The following is a 14,057-nucleotide window of genomic DNA, read 5'->3' on the forward strand; positions in this document are numbered from 1 at the left end:
ACAGTTTTCAATCAGTAGATTATTGTTTATGCTCTGTCAATGCAGCTTTAGATGCAACTTATCCAGATGTCAGTTTAACCAGATGTAAGGTCAGGAACATCCTAGATGGAACAAACTAAAGCACTAGGCAGACAGTATTCAAATGAGGTAATCTCATAGCAATAAACAAATAAGACAACACACATATTATTGAACGTGACAAAAATATGTATTTTAAATTATATGTCATACAGCTTCTCAGTAGAGTTTTAACTTCATGTGATCACGTGAAATAACAATTGTTCAAATGCCAAAGGGTTTGGTAGCGGGCTGGAATTTGTTCATACATTTCTCTGGAGAAAAAAAACATCATTATTAAAAGAAATATACAAAAGCTTGATTCTTCTTCTCATGCTTAATTTAAACTCCCATCAGAAGACGCTGTCGCGTGCTGAAAATAGCCGATCTACAAGACCACAACATGGTACAAATACGTCGTGACTGTGAGCTTCGTTGTGTGACAGCAGCATATGATGAAGTATACATCTTGGCTTCAGAAAATACACATAAGAAAAAGAACAATACCCGTGTTCAGATAACTTGTTATTAAGGAAGTTAAAAAATAGGATAAAGTGCTATATAGGGTTTCCCCTTCGTCTAATATACAGTATATTGTCACATAGATCAATGGTTCTCAAACCTTTTTAATGTCAAGGACCCCCCCAGTTTGGTATACATTAGGCCACAGACCCCCCCTACACTCTGAGAGTGTACAAATGGAACCAAATGGACCCGTAAGGGTCCATTTGGTTCCATTTGTACACTCTCAGAGTTACAGACTGATAAGGATCCATTTGTTCTTAAGTATCAATCATTTAGCTGGGGACCACCTGGAACCCCCCAAAGGACCCCTGGGGGTTCCCGGGACCCCACTTTGAGAACCACTGACATAGAACACCTTCAAATCTCTCCAGTGTTTCTTTACGATTTGTTCTACATTTTATTATTATTCGTTTAATGGCTCAGCACCACAGGACGTGTATTACCACCACCAGACAGAGAGAGAATTCATGGACAATAAAATCACATAATTCTGTCCAAATTAACCCAAAAATACAACCTTCTGGCCTGCTGTACTGCTGCTTTCACCTTAGGAACTATTTACAGTAGCAACGATTTATGTTCATATGGAACAAGATAGAACAATGTACAATTGACCCTGCATTCCCCTGTAATAAAACACCAACAGGAATATACTGGCATAAACAGTCAATTAATGTCTAAAGTCACGAATACATAAAATACAATTGGATATTGTTGTTGTCGGGGGGGAACCTTGTTTCTTCGTATCTAAAATGTTTATGTTTTGTCATTAATCACTGTCTTACATCGTCATACGGTGTCGCACAAAAGTAGCAAAAATAGGTGATTTTATTTTTTTTATTTTGAAGGTGAAAGTGGTTATGTGTGTCTGTGGGTTTTATAAAGATTGAACCAATGAAAAGTATTAACAAGCTGAATTGTGACTAAATAATAACTACATTGGATCCATTTGAATGCATTTCCATTTCCTGAAAATTAACATTTTTGGTGGAGGTTAATTTCCACCCGACAGTGATGATATAAAGTATGTGAAGTAGGCTACATTGTACTGTACACTGCAGAGGGCTATTTGTTCAAAAGTAAAGTGTTACTTCAAATGTACTGCTCAGTTACAGGAAGTCATTTGTTTAAAGCTTAAAAAAGACGGAACAGTATTAACATAAAGAAAATACAGAGGTATAAGTGTATTTGATATTTAGTGCTCTAATTTCAAATTGTCAATCATCCTTTGGTTGCGTACACAGCTGGTTGTCAAACGTAATGACTAATTTCAAGGACCCCCCCAGTTTAGGATGTATTGGACGGAGACCCATAACTCTTGAGTTTGTACCAATGGTACCAGATGCACCCTTTAACCATTTGGTACCCTGTTTGGTTGCATTTGTACACTCGTGGAGTTACAGACATCTAAGGGTCCATTTGGTCCGTCTTGTCGGTCAGGCAGAAGTGCATTATGTTAAAGGAGTAGTTCACCCCAAAAAAATGACTTATTCTTTATCAGTTACACGCCCCATGAAGCCTTTAATTCATGGAGATGTTTTTGTCGCTACACCATCCTCAGTGTCAACTTCACTGTCAGTTAAATGAACACTGAGGATGTTACTGTGTGTGGGGGGGGCATGGTATCACTCGGAGGGACCCATGGCGGATGGTCATGACGGAAAACGTTCGTGGCCCACCCACCTGACCACTCAACAAGTGGTTTTTCGTGTGCATTTTCGGAGCATTCTCATTTATTTATCTTAGTGATCAAACAATGGACTGTGTTCCGGCCTGGATGGATGGAACCACCACCTTTAAACACTAATATTTTTTAATATTAATGTTGTATTATCATTCAAATCAAAAGTGTTTTGCCAATTTTTTTGGGGGGCCCACCTGCAATACCCTCACGGCCCACCAGTGGGCCCCATGCCCACAGGTTGGGTACCGCTGCTCCTACTGGTCCATGTGGACCTTCAGGCTCCACCTGGTCAGCAGTGTGTCCGTCTCCCATGATCCTCCCTCTGTCTCCCCCTCCTCCTGCCCCCTCTTCACCTCCTCCTCCTCCTCCTCCTTCTCCCTGGAGGTTTGCCTGACCAACACGCTCTCCAGTCTCGCCCCCTTCTCCTCCTCCTCTCCACACCCTCTCTCTCCCCCTGTACGGCCGTACGGGGGGAGAGAGCTTTCTCCCTCCTCCTTCGCCATCTGTGGCACCAGCAGCCTCCCAGTCTCAGGATCCCAGTCCACACGGTTGGTTCCCTCCTCCTCTTCCACCTCCTCCTCCTCCTCCTCCTCCTCCTAGAGTTGTCATGATCATGAAATTTTAGGTGACAATTAATTTTCATACAAAACTAATTGTGATTAATAAATGGTAAAATCTTTGGGTGTGTTTTATTTTTTGCATTGAACATTGGAACATATAAATTCTATTTCTGTTTACATAAAAAGATTGGCGCAGACATGGCAAATAATCAATAAATCAATAATCCAAATAATAAATGTATTACAGTATGTCCAAAATAGGCCATGTTTAATAATTGTATACTCCAAAATAAATGTAAATAGTGGAAATAGCCAAGTAGTCTATTTCCACTATTTTTGAAAATGTTGAAAACGCATTTATCAAACAGACGATCTTTTACAAATGAATGGAAACGATTATGAGAAAAATGATTGTGATTATCACAAATGATTGCGATTAGGTATATTATGTACTGTAGGCCTATGTACGTATGTACCTTCTCCGTCTCTTCCGCTTCCCGCTCGTCGGCCAATCTCAGCATAGCGTAGTCGACCGGCCTGTCACCCCATTGGCTGCCGCGGGGCCGGGGGGCGGGCCTGCCCTCGCCACACTGCCGGGCGTAAGGGGAAAGAAGCGTCTCTCTCTCTTCTCCCCGCGTACCCGCCTCCCGCCCTCCGTCTCCGCCTTCATCCATGCGGAACAGTCCCGTGTGAGGGTCTCTCCTTACGAATATACCTCCGTTTGTCCCTCCTTCAAGACGCTGTCTTAGAGCACGCACGCCAGACGGGCCGCCGTGCGCTCTCACTGGCGTGCAATCTTCCGTGCGTACGCGTGCCGGTGGCGCGCACGTGCCCTGGTGCGTCGGTGCTTGCGCGAGACAGAGCTTCGTCTGAGGGGCGTACATCGTCTCTTCCCCGTCTTCTCCTCCGGCCTCCTGCGCTCCGCCGTCGCTCCCCCCCTCTTCTCGTCCGCCCTCCTCCTCCTCCACCCCGTCTTCCGGAGCGTTCGCGTCGTCCACTCCGACGAATCCGTAGTCCCCGGCGGCAGGCTCCACCCTCTGGGGGAAGTGGTTCTCCCAGCCTGCGGGACGGGGCTCCTCCTCCTCGTCCTCCTCCTGGGGGCTGGAAGGCCTCTGGGGCGCGTAGCTCAGCAGGTCCGGGAGAGCGGGGTTGGGTTGGTGGTGCTGTGGTGTCTGGGTGGAATAGGACAGGGCAGTGGTGTTACTTGGAGTATTTCCCATTTTCAATACTTTTACTTCTACTCCACTACTTTTCAGGGCAAATATTATACTTTTACTCCACTACACCTATTTGCAAACTTTAGTTACTAGTTACCTTGCAGATATAAATCATTACGTTATAAAACATGCATTAACCACTTTAGCCCTATTTCATACCTAGGCTATTTGAAAATAGCCGATCTACAAGCTCACAACGAGTCGCATCGCGTTGTGAGCTTGTAGATCTGCTATTTTCAAACATTTTAGTACTTTTACTTTTGGTGCTTTAAGTTCACTTTGATACCAATACTTTTTTACTTTCACTCAAGTAAATTTTGAATTCCGGACTTGTAACGGAGTATCCTACTTCTACATTGCAGTATTGATACTTTTACTTAAGTAAAACATTTGAGTACTTTTTCCACCACTGAGGACAGGCTGGTGCTGCTGCCGTATAGATGCTTGTTAATGGTTGGATTGTCCGGATGGAACGTCCGGGGCGGATGAGCGGTCAGGTCCTGTGAGGGTCGACAGGGTCACGAGGGTGATGGGGGAGATGTTGACATAAACACACGCTTACAAAGATTTCAGAGATTTCAAGGAATTTTCAAATAATTTTCACAAACACCAGAGGTATACAATACAAGCAAAAATACCAGATCTACAAGTAAGTTCACAATTTGGCGTACGACAGAGTACGTATATAGGGCTTAAGAAGATAAAACAGATACCGAAATAGGGACTGAGGCATCACAGATTGAGTCATCAAAAATGATAAGCCAATTTTTTTTTAAATTCTGTTAATTGAAAAAGAAGAAGAATGGTTGTGTGTGTGCGTGTGTGTGTGTGTGACATACCAGCAGCATGGGGGGCGTCTTGTGGTGCGTCCCTCTCACAGAGCGGTAGAGAAGGTAGGCGGCCACCACCATCAAACACACGCACACTGACGGAACTACGATACCCAGAACCACTCTGTGCAGCTGGCCAATCAGAGGGTCTGGAGGAAGAGGAGGGTGTGGCACATGCGAAGGCAAAGATGAAAGGTGACGTCTCACATAGAGTTTATAAAGTCATGATAATGTCTTAATACAGGGCCACAAAACAAACATGAGAAAATGTGTAACTTACTACATTTACATTTTATACAGCTATGTGCACACATTAAAGGTAGGAAAAACTTCAGATATTGACATATTAGTCTATGAGCCTTATTTTGGTCCAGACTGGCTAAACCCACTATTTGGGGATTTAGCATGACGCAAGGGGCATTCCCGTGCAAAAGTTGCCATTTTGGGACACCACGCAGCCTTTTCCGCAAAACACCTGCACTACTCATTACGTTATGCATAGGAGTGGTTTGGGCGTTACGATAACAAAACCAATCACCGTGCCAGATGCCATTGCCTTTAAGAGAAGACTGTGCAAACCATTATCCCCCAATGCAATCTTCATGCGCTCTATCCCTCTCTGCCAGTGTTGCCAGGTCTGCTTATAATAAGCCACGTTGGGCTTGTTTTTCTGTAAAGTCGCTTGTAAATAATCGTAGTTGCGGGTTGCGGTTGTGAGCTTGTAGACAGGTAGCAGGCGGCGGGTGCGGGTAAAGCTGTGGCAAGAATAGAGCCATATATCTTGCAACCTGCAATGCTCTGGAAGTCTCTCTACTGTAAAGTATTGATGATGATAGTATATCCATAAAGCTGGCCCGGGGATTTAACAATCCAAAAAGAAAGTGAAACCATTGAGGTTTAAAGTCACATGGACAAACAACGAGACACGTACCCTGCTGAGTGGTGATGCAGTGCCAGGGTGATGCCTGGCATGGGACAGGCAACGCCCGGAATCTGGCTTTGGCAGAGAAGCAGTATTCTGTCTCAAATTCCATCAGCCGGTATTTATACTGGCTGTCACGCACTGGGAAATGGCGCTACACACACACACACACACACACACACACACACACACACACACACACACACACACACACACACACACACGCGCGCACGCACACATGCAAACGTACACACACACACACACACACACACACACACACACACACACACACACACACACACACACACACACACACACACACACATACAATAAATCTTGGTTCATTTGTGTATTGAGAATCCAAGTATAAATATTGTAATGCCACTGTTGCTTAGCATATACACTGTAGTAGGGCTGGGGGCAATTAACCAAAAACATATTTTGAAATGGATATTTAAAACAATTATTATTATGTAATAATCGAGAAGCAAGGTTTTTATTTACATATAAATATATATGATTTCTTATATATAATATTTTTCATGTTTAACCCCTTAACCCTGTATTATGCTTTGTTGTAGAATTGTGGCGTTTAAAAATAAGCTCACAATCAGCTTGTAGATCGGCTATTTTCACTTTTCTTTTACTTTACTGGAGTATTTACAATTTTCGATATTTTTACTTCTACTCCACTACATCTCAGAGTCAAATTTTGTACTTCTACTCCAACTACAATTATTTGAAAACTTTAGTTACTAGTTACTTTGTAGATTATGATTACAAAACATGCATTAACCACTTATATACATTTAGCCATTTGAAAATAGCAGATCTACTGTACAAGCTCACAATGTGTCGCGATGCGACGCATTGTGAGCTTGTAGATCGGCTATTTTCAAAAGATTTCTATACATGTTATACATTTGAAAACTTGTGAAATGGGACATTCTGCATAATGAGTACTTTCTACTTTTGTACTTTCAGTACATTTTTATACCAATACTTTTGTACTTTTACCCAAGTACATTTTTTATTCCGGACTTTTACTTGTAACAGAGTACGTCTACATTGCAATATTGATACTTTTACTCAAGTAAATCATTTTTGTGCTTTTTCCAGTAGTTTCCACCTACCGTGTGGTTGCGGCGGACATTGTGGACGGAGACATTGTAGGTCATCTGCTTGGGGTAGAAAGTCGCCATGGAAACCTCGGGGGTGTGGTTGTCAGGCTGGTATCTCATTGGCCCCTTCAGATGGATGATGGCACAGCTCTCCTCTATCGCCACGGAAACCATTGGAGGGCCGAAGATAGCTGTCAGGGGCAATGGGAGCGAGACAGAATGAGGTTCTATTGCACTGGTTCCCAAACGTGGGGTTTCCCGGGGCAGACCCAGGGGTTGGAATGGACCCTTACAGGTCTGTAACCCCCAGGGGGTCCCCAGAGGATTTTCTTAATGTGCAATATTGTTTTCTCACTCAACAGTAAACAAACCAACATACAGTATAAAGTGTACTGTAAGGACTTTTAAGACCTTTTTAATACCTCTAAAATGAAATAAATAAATAAAACCATTACTGCGTCAGTAATCAACAAACAAACTAAACTATAAAAATGGTCAATCATTGGCCAAATTGTCAAAGAAAGAGGCAAACATTGTGAAAATAGCCGACCTACAAGCTCACAACGCAAGGCGTTGTAAAAGTATTGGTATCAAAATGTACTTAAGGTACCAAAAGTAAAAGTACTCATTAGAATGTCCCATTTCAAGTTCACAAATGTCCATTGCTATGAAAATAGCAGATCTACAAGCTCACAATCCGTCGTATCGCAACGCATTGTGAGCTTGTACAGTAGATCGGCTATTTTCAAATGGCTGAAAGGTAGGCCTATATAGGGCTGAGGTGGTTAATGAATGTTTTGTAATAATAATCAAAATCTACAAAGTAATAGTTACTAAAGTTTTCAAATAATTGTAGTGGAGTAAAAGTACAATATTTGCCTTTGAGATGTAGTGGAGTAGAAGTAAGAGTATTGAAAATTGGAAATACTCCAGTAAAGTAAAAAATACCTAAAGATTGTACTGAAGTACAGTACTTGAGTAAATGTACTTAGTTACTTTACACCACTGAAACTGATGTACAGTATATAGAAGTTACTGTGAAGCTGTTTACAGAAAGTTCTGTGGCAGCTACTGAAAAAAAATTATGCTACTTCTTTTTTATTCATCTTATTTTACTGTTATCATTATTATTACTTATGCTGCTGCATTGTCTGAAGGAAGCCAAACCAAAAATCTGTAACAATAAAACACAATGAACCTTGAACCTTCTATTTCATGGTGCTAACTTTCCAGGAAGAGAAAGACAGAAGTAGTTTCTATTAGCTTGGGAATCCCCCATGGATGATATCATTGGTTAGACAGGTTACTGTACTGTCCCCAGCCCACCAATGATTAGACGGAAATGGTGCCATCTTAATGAGCATTAGGCCTAGTGATGTCCAGTTCTAGAAAGATACGGTTTAAAACGGGTGAAGCGCTCTTTTAGGTGGTCAATGCTTTTGACAATTCACACGTTTAGCACATCGAACACGACTACATATCGTTGCTGTCGGGCAGAAACCAGCCAACTCCATTTTTACGCGTTTGCATTTTTTTCCCCATAAATCAGTGCTATTGAACACCCTTTACGTCTGTGTATTGATCAAAAAAATATTGAACCAATGAAAAGTATTAAAAACTAAGCGCTTCTGACAAAACCAGCTTAACTCCATTGGATCCTCAGACTTTCTGCTAAACCATCCAACTCCACCAAAGGGGGGTGGAGTTAGCTGGTTTTGCTGACTCCAGGCTCCACCCTCTTTTGACCTCCAACCTCATTGTGAGCTTGGAGGTCCATTCAGCTGTTCTCATCAATGATGAACAAAACCTCCTAACTCCACTTTTTGTTTTGTTTTAGTCACTTCCTGATTATTTTATTTTTTTTAGTCAGCTGGTTTCTGCCCGACAGCAGAGATATCCTGTGACTGACCTCGACACAAAAAGGAGGGGGCCTTGCATAGATCCCTGGGGGACTCCGGTCAACTATACACAGTATGGGTTTAATTAAGTGGTTAAAAAAAAAGAAGAAAAAAAAAAAAAAAAGGATAAACCTACTGTCGGGCTTTGGCTCGAATCTGGTGGGTGTCTGTGTCCATCTGGAGGACCTCTTCCTGTCCTCGGCTCGAACCCTGGCGTAGTAGCCGTGCTCCAGATCCCACGTCTCATTGGTCAGGTCACACCAGCTCCGTCCAATGAAACGACAGTGTTGCACTGCTCTCCAGTTCACCGTCCTGCCTTTGCCATTCTCTGCTTTGTCCCCATAGCTGGAGAGAAGGACGATGTAAACCACAAATCATTTGGGGATCATTTGCCCACCCCTGGGGCAGGGGTGGGCAACTTTGATGATGGAGAGGGCCACTATATTTCCACACTCACCCCAGAGGGCCACATTGCATATACTGTCGGGCCATTCTATGTCACACGAAAGCAGCAAAAATAGCAGATCTACAAGCTCAAAACGCGTCGCGGTGCAACACGTTTTGAGTTTGTAGATCTGCTATTTTTGCTATTTTTGAATTCGAATTCAGATTTTTTGTGCTGTTTTTTAAGTGGAATCCTGAAAAAAAAATTTTTTATTTAATTTCAAATGCATTTAATTATTCACTTCATGAACGTAAATACAAATACGTTGGGCATAAAAAAAGACAATAGAATTGTAATACTATAGTCATTAAGCTATTAATATAGACTGAAGTAATTAAAGCGGGTCATGCTTGCAATTGTATCAATCGGAATGAACAAATGGATTGCGTGTCGGAATTCAACACTGAGGCTGATGTTTGTCAATCAGTCGTGGCCTGTATGCAACACACCTAGGTGCGTATACATGTGCGCGTGCATGAACGTGCATGAATGGTTTGAGGGGCTGAACATTGAGGTCACCCTATAGTGTTTGGTGTGTGTGTGTCATTTCCAGGAATACGCCACTGGATCACATTCCTCAGATTCACGGAACAGAAGACGACATCGCTTACATACTTCCCTACATACTTTCTCATAGTTAGTAATGACTGAGTATCTCATAATAATTAGATACTTTCTCATAAGCATTAGATACTTTCTCATAACAATGACGAGGTGTGGACTTGAGTCACTCTTTAAACTCTTCTCGATCAAATAAAAAAATACCTGCAACTGGACTGGACTTGGACTTTAACACCAGTGACTCGTGACTTCACTTGGGCTTTTTTTTTTTTTACTTTTACTTTTACCTTCATTTGCTACTCTTGTTTCTTGTTTATGAATAATTAACTTAAAGTTGAATCTAACATTTCAAAAAGTGAAGTGACATCTTACGATGTAAACATCTGGTCGCTGCTAATGCGCACAGAAATACATTTGTCTCACATCAGCACACTCATTTGTATGATTGACTGAAAGGGACTTATTTTGAGAGAGGACTGTCCTGCTGCTTGGTCCAGGGATAAAATAAATAGTTGATGCATTCAAATGTGGCAGTATGTCCAACAACAATGTTGTGCTTCTTGCCAAATGATATCCCTGCTCTTTAATGTAGCATAGCGTTAGTTCAGGGGTCTTCAACGTTTTCAGGCCAAGGACCCCTTGGCTAAGAGAGAGATAAAGCAGGGACCCCCAATATATATTGTATAGAATATAACTATATCCATACTAAGTAAACTTGACCCACTCTGTACTTGGTCTGCTCTTTTTTCCCCCTACACCAAACCTCTTTGCCAAAAGAGGTTTGTGCGCTTGTAGATCTGCTATTTTTGGCTAAAGTTCTCCTCAGAATAGGGATGCTTGGTTGAAGTGGTTAATGTAAAAGTCACAAAGATTTGGCGGCCCCCCCTGTAGTAACTCTGAGGACCCCCTAGGGGTCCCGGACCCCCTGTTGAAGACCCCTGCGTTAGATCATGCAGGACACGGAAGTCGTTTTACGCCTCAGCTGTTATCAGCTGACTGAAGCCCCAATATTCAAAAGGTATGCTATTTAAAAAGTGTGCCACAAATCATTTAATTCAACTGACATCACAACGTGTTTTGTTGTGCTCCTGGTTGACAGAGTGATTCATCGTTCAATGCGTCCATGCAGTGGTGTAAAGTAACTAAGTACGTTTACTCGAGTACTGTACTTAAGTACAATTTCAAGGTATTTCTTTTTTACTTTACTGAGGTATTTCCAATTTTCTGTACTTTTACTTCTACTCCACTACATCTCAGAGGCAAATATTGTACTTTTACTCCACTACAATTATTTAAAAATAAAAAATATATAAAACTTTAGTTATTAGTTACTTTGTAGATTTTGATCATTACATACATTAACCACTTCAGCCCTATAATTAGGCCATTTGAAAATAGCCTCACAATGCGTCGCATCGCAACGCATTGTGAGCTTGTAGATCTGCTATTTTCAAAATATTTCTTTATACATTTTAAACTTGGACATTCTGCACATGAGTACTTTTACTTTTGGTACTTTAAGTATATTTTGATACCAATACTTTTGTACTTTTACACAAGTAATTTTTTTATTCTGGACTTTAACTTGCAGTATTGATACTTTTACGTAAAAAAATGTAGTACTTTTTCCACCACTGCGTCCATGTCATACTCACATGGCATATTGCACTGAGAAGTGTGTGCCTGGAGGCGTATCATTTCCAGGACGCCACTCGATCACATTCCTCAGATTGACGGAAGAGAAGACTACATCAACCGGTCTGGGAGGAGAGCGGGAGACTGGACATACACACACACGCGCGCGCACACACACACACACACACACACACACACACACACACACACACACACACACACACGGCATGCAGAGAGAGAGGATCAGTGACAAATATGATGCACACTATATTCAGTGTAGCAGTGGTTCCCAAACCTTTTAGCTCCAGTCCAGACCCTGCCTAAGCCAACAATTTGATGACCAGCGGACCGGGAGGCAGCGGTTCCGGTAGGAGACACAAAGGAGACTCTTTGCGTCTCCTACCGGAATACCGCTGCCGGTCATCAAATTATTGGCCTAGGAATGAGACAAAAAAAAAAAATAGCCATGAATTCAAGTCTCCATGAGGTGACTAATCGATAGAAATAGTCATTTTGGGGGTGAACTATCCCTTTTAATTGAAACATAAATCATGCTTGCTAGATTTTATGATCAAATTTGTATTGATTTATTATAATAACACATGCACACATATTATTCACAGGGAAACCAGCATACAGTACCCCCCCCCCTTCTCCAACCCACAGGACCTGGCTACAAGCAAACAATATTGCTTGTAGTCAGGTTAATAGATTAGATTAGATGTCCTTCACAATGGAAAATCGTTTTGCTCGGGTCAATGCATCCAAGACAAGACAATAAATAAATATACGCCACAATTAAAACACCCAGCAACCCAGAATAAAGACAAGAAGCTCTTCAATTCTATTAATGGTATGCCTAATTCTAAATTTAAAAGTCACTTAGCTTATACTGTACATCTGCTATTTTTGAACATTTTTGAAAAGTCTTGAATTTTTTTTTTTTTTTAATCATTTCTCTTTTTTACACAGATCTTCTCTTCTGGGGGTCCCTGGCACAAAGTATGTTCAGATATTTTAAGTACAGTAATTGTACTTAAGTACAGTACTTAAGTAAATGTACTTAGTTACTTTCCACCACTGAGTTTCACCTATAGGGACCCAGACATGAAGTACACCTGTAATCTGCCTGTTGTTTGTCTGGACCGGGGCCAAACCTAATCAAATTTATGTTCTCATGGACATAGAAAGAGATTAGTGCACCAGGACGGTCATAGTATACTGTAATAATAACTATGATTGGCCAGAGACCATGTTGGCCAGTCGCCCAGCCATGGCTGTTTGTTCAAACACACTGGAGTGTTAATAATAACTCTGAGGGTGTTGAAAGTGACACATACACTCTCAGGAGTTAAAGGGATAGTTCATTAACCACTGCAGCCCTATTTTATACCTATTCTATTTGAAAATAGCAGATCTACAAGCTCACAACGCGTCGCGATGCGACACGTTGTGAGCTTGTAGATCTGCTATTTTCAAACATTTTTGTACTTTTGGTACTTTAAGTACATTTTGAGGCCAATACTTTTGTACTTTTACAAAAGTATTTTTTTTTATTCTGGACTTGTATCAGAGTATTTCTATGTTGCAGTATTGGTACTTTTACTTAAGTAAAGAATTTGAGTACTGTTTACACCACTGGAAACTACATTCACCCAGGCTGAATCTGAGATTTTAAAACACATCAAAAACACCAATTAGTTTAAAACATATTGTGTTTTCATAATAAACACCTAATGTTTTATATTACAATATGGAAAAGGTTGATTGAATGACTGTTTTAATGAATGTTTTAAAATGAAATATCAAGACATTATAATATCGTAGTCTGCGTTCTACAATCAATATTCAATGTAGTGCAGTAGTATACAAAACTATGCAAAAGGAAACTACTAGGATAAATGTATAGCCTTATCTCAGGGTATTGTTTACAGTGTGTGCTGTTTGTATTTAGTCGTGACCCATTTTGCTTTTCTAACAACAGACCTTAACAAAGGTGCAAAGAAGGGGACGATCCCTGTGTTCCACAGAGAGGTGTTGGATTTCTGCTCAATTAGTTGAGTTTAGTTGAGTAAGTTAAGTACATAGTGAGATACTCTGTGTTGATTCATCCATTTGTATACTTAAAACCCACCTTTTCAATGTAGAGGACTCCTAAGTTCACTCTTTGTTTTGTGTGTGTGTGTGTGTGTGTGTGTGTGTGTGTGTGTGTGTGTGTGTGTGTGTGTGTGTGTGTGTGTGTGTGTGTGTGTGTGTGTGTGTGTGTGTGTGCGCGCGTGTGCGTGTGTGTGTGTGTGTGTGTGTGTGTGTGTGTGTGTGTGTGTGTGTTCAGTTTTCTACTCCCTCTTGCTGTGACCAGTGGTGTAAAGTAACTAAGTACATTTACTCAAGTACTGTACTTAAGTTCAGTTTTGAGGTATTTTTACTTTATTGGAGTATTTCCAATATTCAGCACTTTTACTTCTATTCCACTACATCTCAGTGGCAAATATTGTACTTTTACTCCATTACAATTATTTTAAAGCTTGAATTACTAGTTACTTTGTAGGTTTTGATTATTATTACAAAACATACACTAACTGCTTCAGCCCTATATATATCT

The 14,057-nt window shown here is 41.0% G+C and overlaps 1 protein-coding gene across 3 annotated transcripts in view; it reads right to left on the reverse strand.

Moving 5' to 3' along the window:
- Positions 1 to 803: 803 nt before the first annotated feature.
- LOC308102561 (uncharacterized protein) overlaps positions 804 to 14,057 on the reverse strand; it is a 15,187-nt gene continuing 1,933 nt past the window's right edge. Inside the window, exons 2-9 of one of the 3 annotated variants that reach the window (XM_080452331.1) lie at positions 11,476 to 11,599; positions 8,951 to 9,159; positions 6,929 to 7,107; positions 5,805 to 5,949; positions 4,883 to 5,022; positions 4,442 to 4,543; positions 3,303 to 3,998; positions 804 to 2,838 (exon numbers count right to left, since the gene is read on the reverse strand). In XM_080452331.1, the coding sequence (XP_080308457.1) occupies positions 2,521 to 2,838; positions 3,303 to 3,998; positions 4,442 to 4,543; positions 4,883 to 5,022; positions 5,805 to 5,949; positions 6,929 to 7,107; positions 8,951 to 9,159; positions 11,476 to 11,599 (1,913 nt within the window). In that variant the 3' untranslated portion in view covers positions 804 to 2,520. Of the gene's footprint in view, positions 2,863 to 3,302; positions 3,999 to 4,441; positions 4,544 to 4,882; positions 5,023 to 5,804; positions 5,950 to 6,928; positions 7,108 to 8,950; positions 9,160 to 11,475; positions 11,600 to 14,057 lie in introns of all 3 variants that reach the window. The other 2 variants (XM_080452330.1, XM_080452329.1) reach the window with 2 other exon arrangements.

The sequence above is a fragment of the Gymnoscopelus braueri genome, assembly GCF_963280865.1.
Source record: "Gymnoscopelus braueri genome assembly, chromosome: 16".
NCBI classification, from domain to species: Eukaryota; Metazoa; Chordata; class Actinopteri; order Myctophiformes; family Myctophidae; genus Gymnoscopelus; species Gymnoscopelus braueri.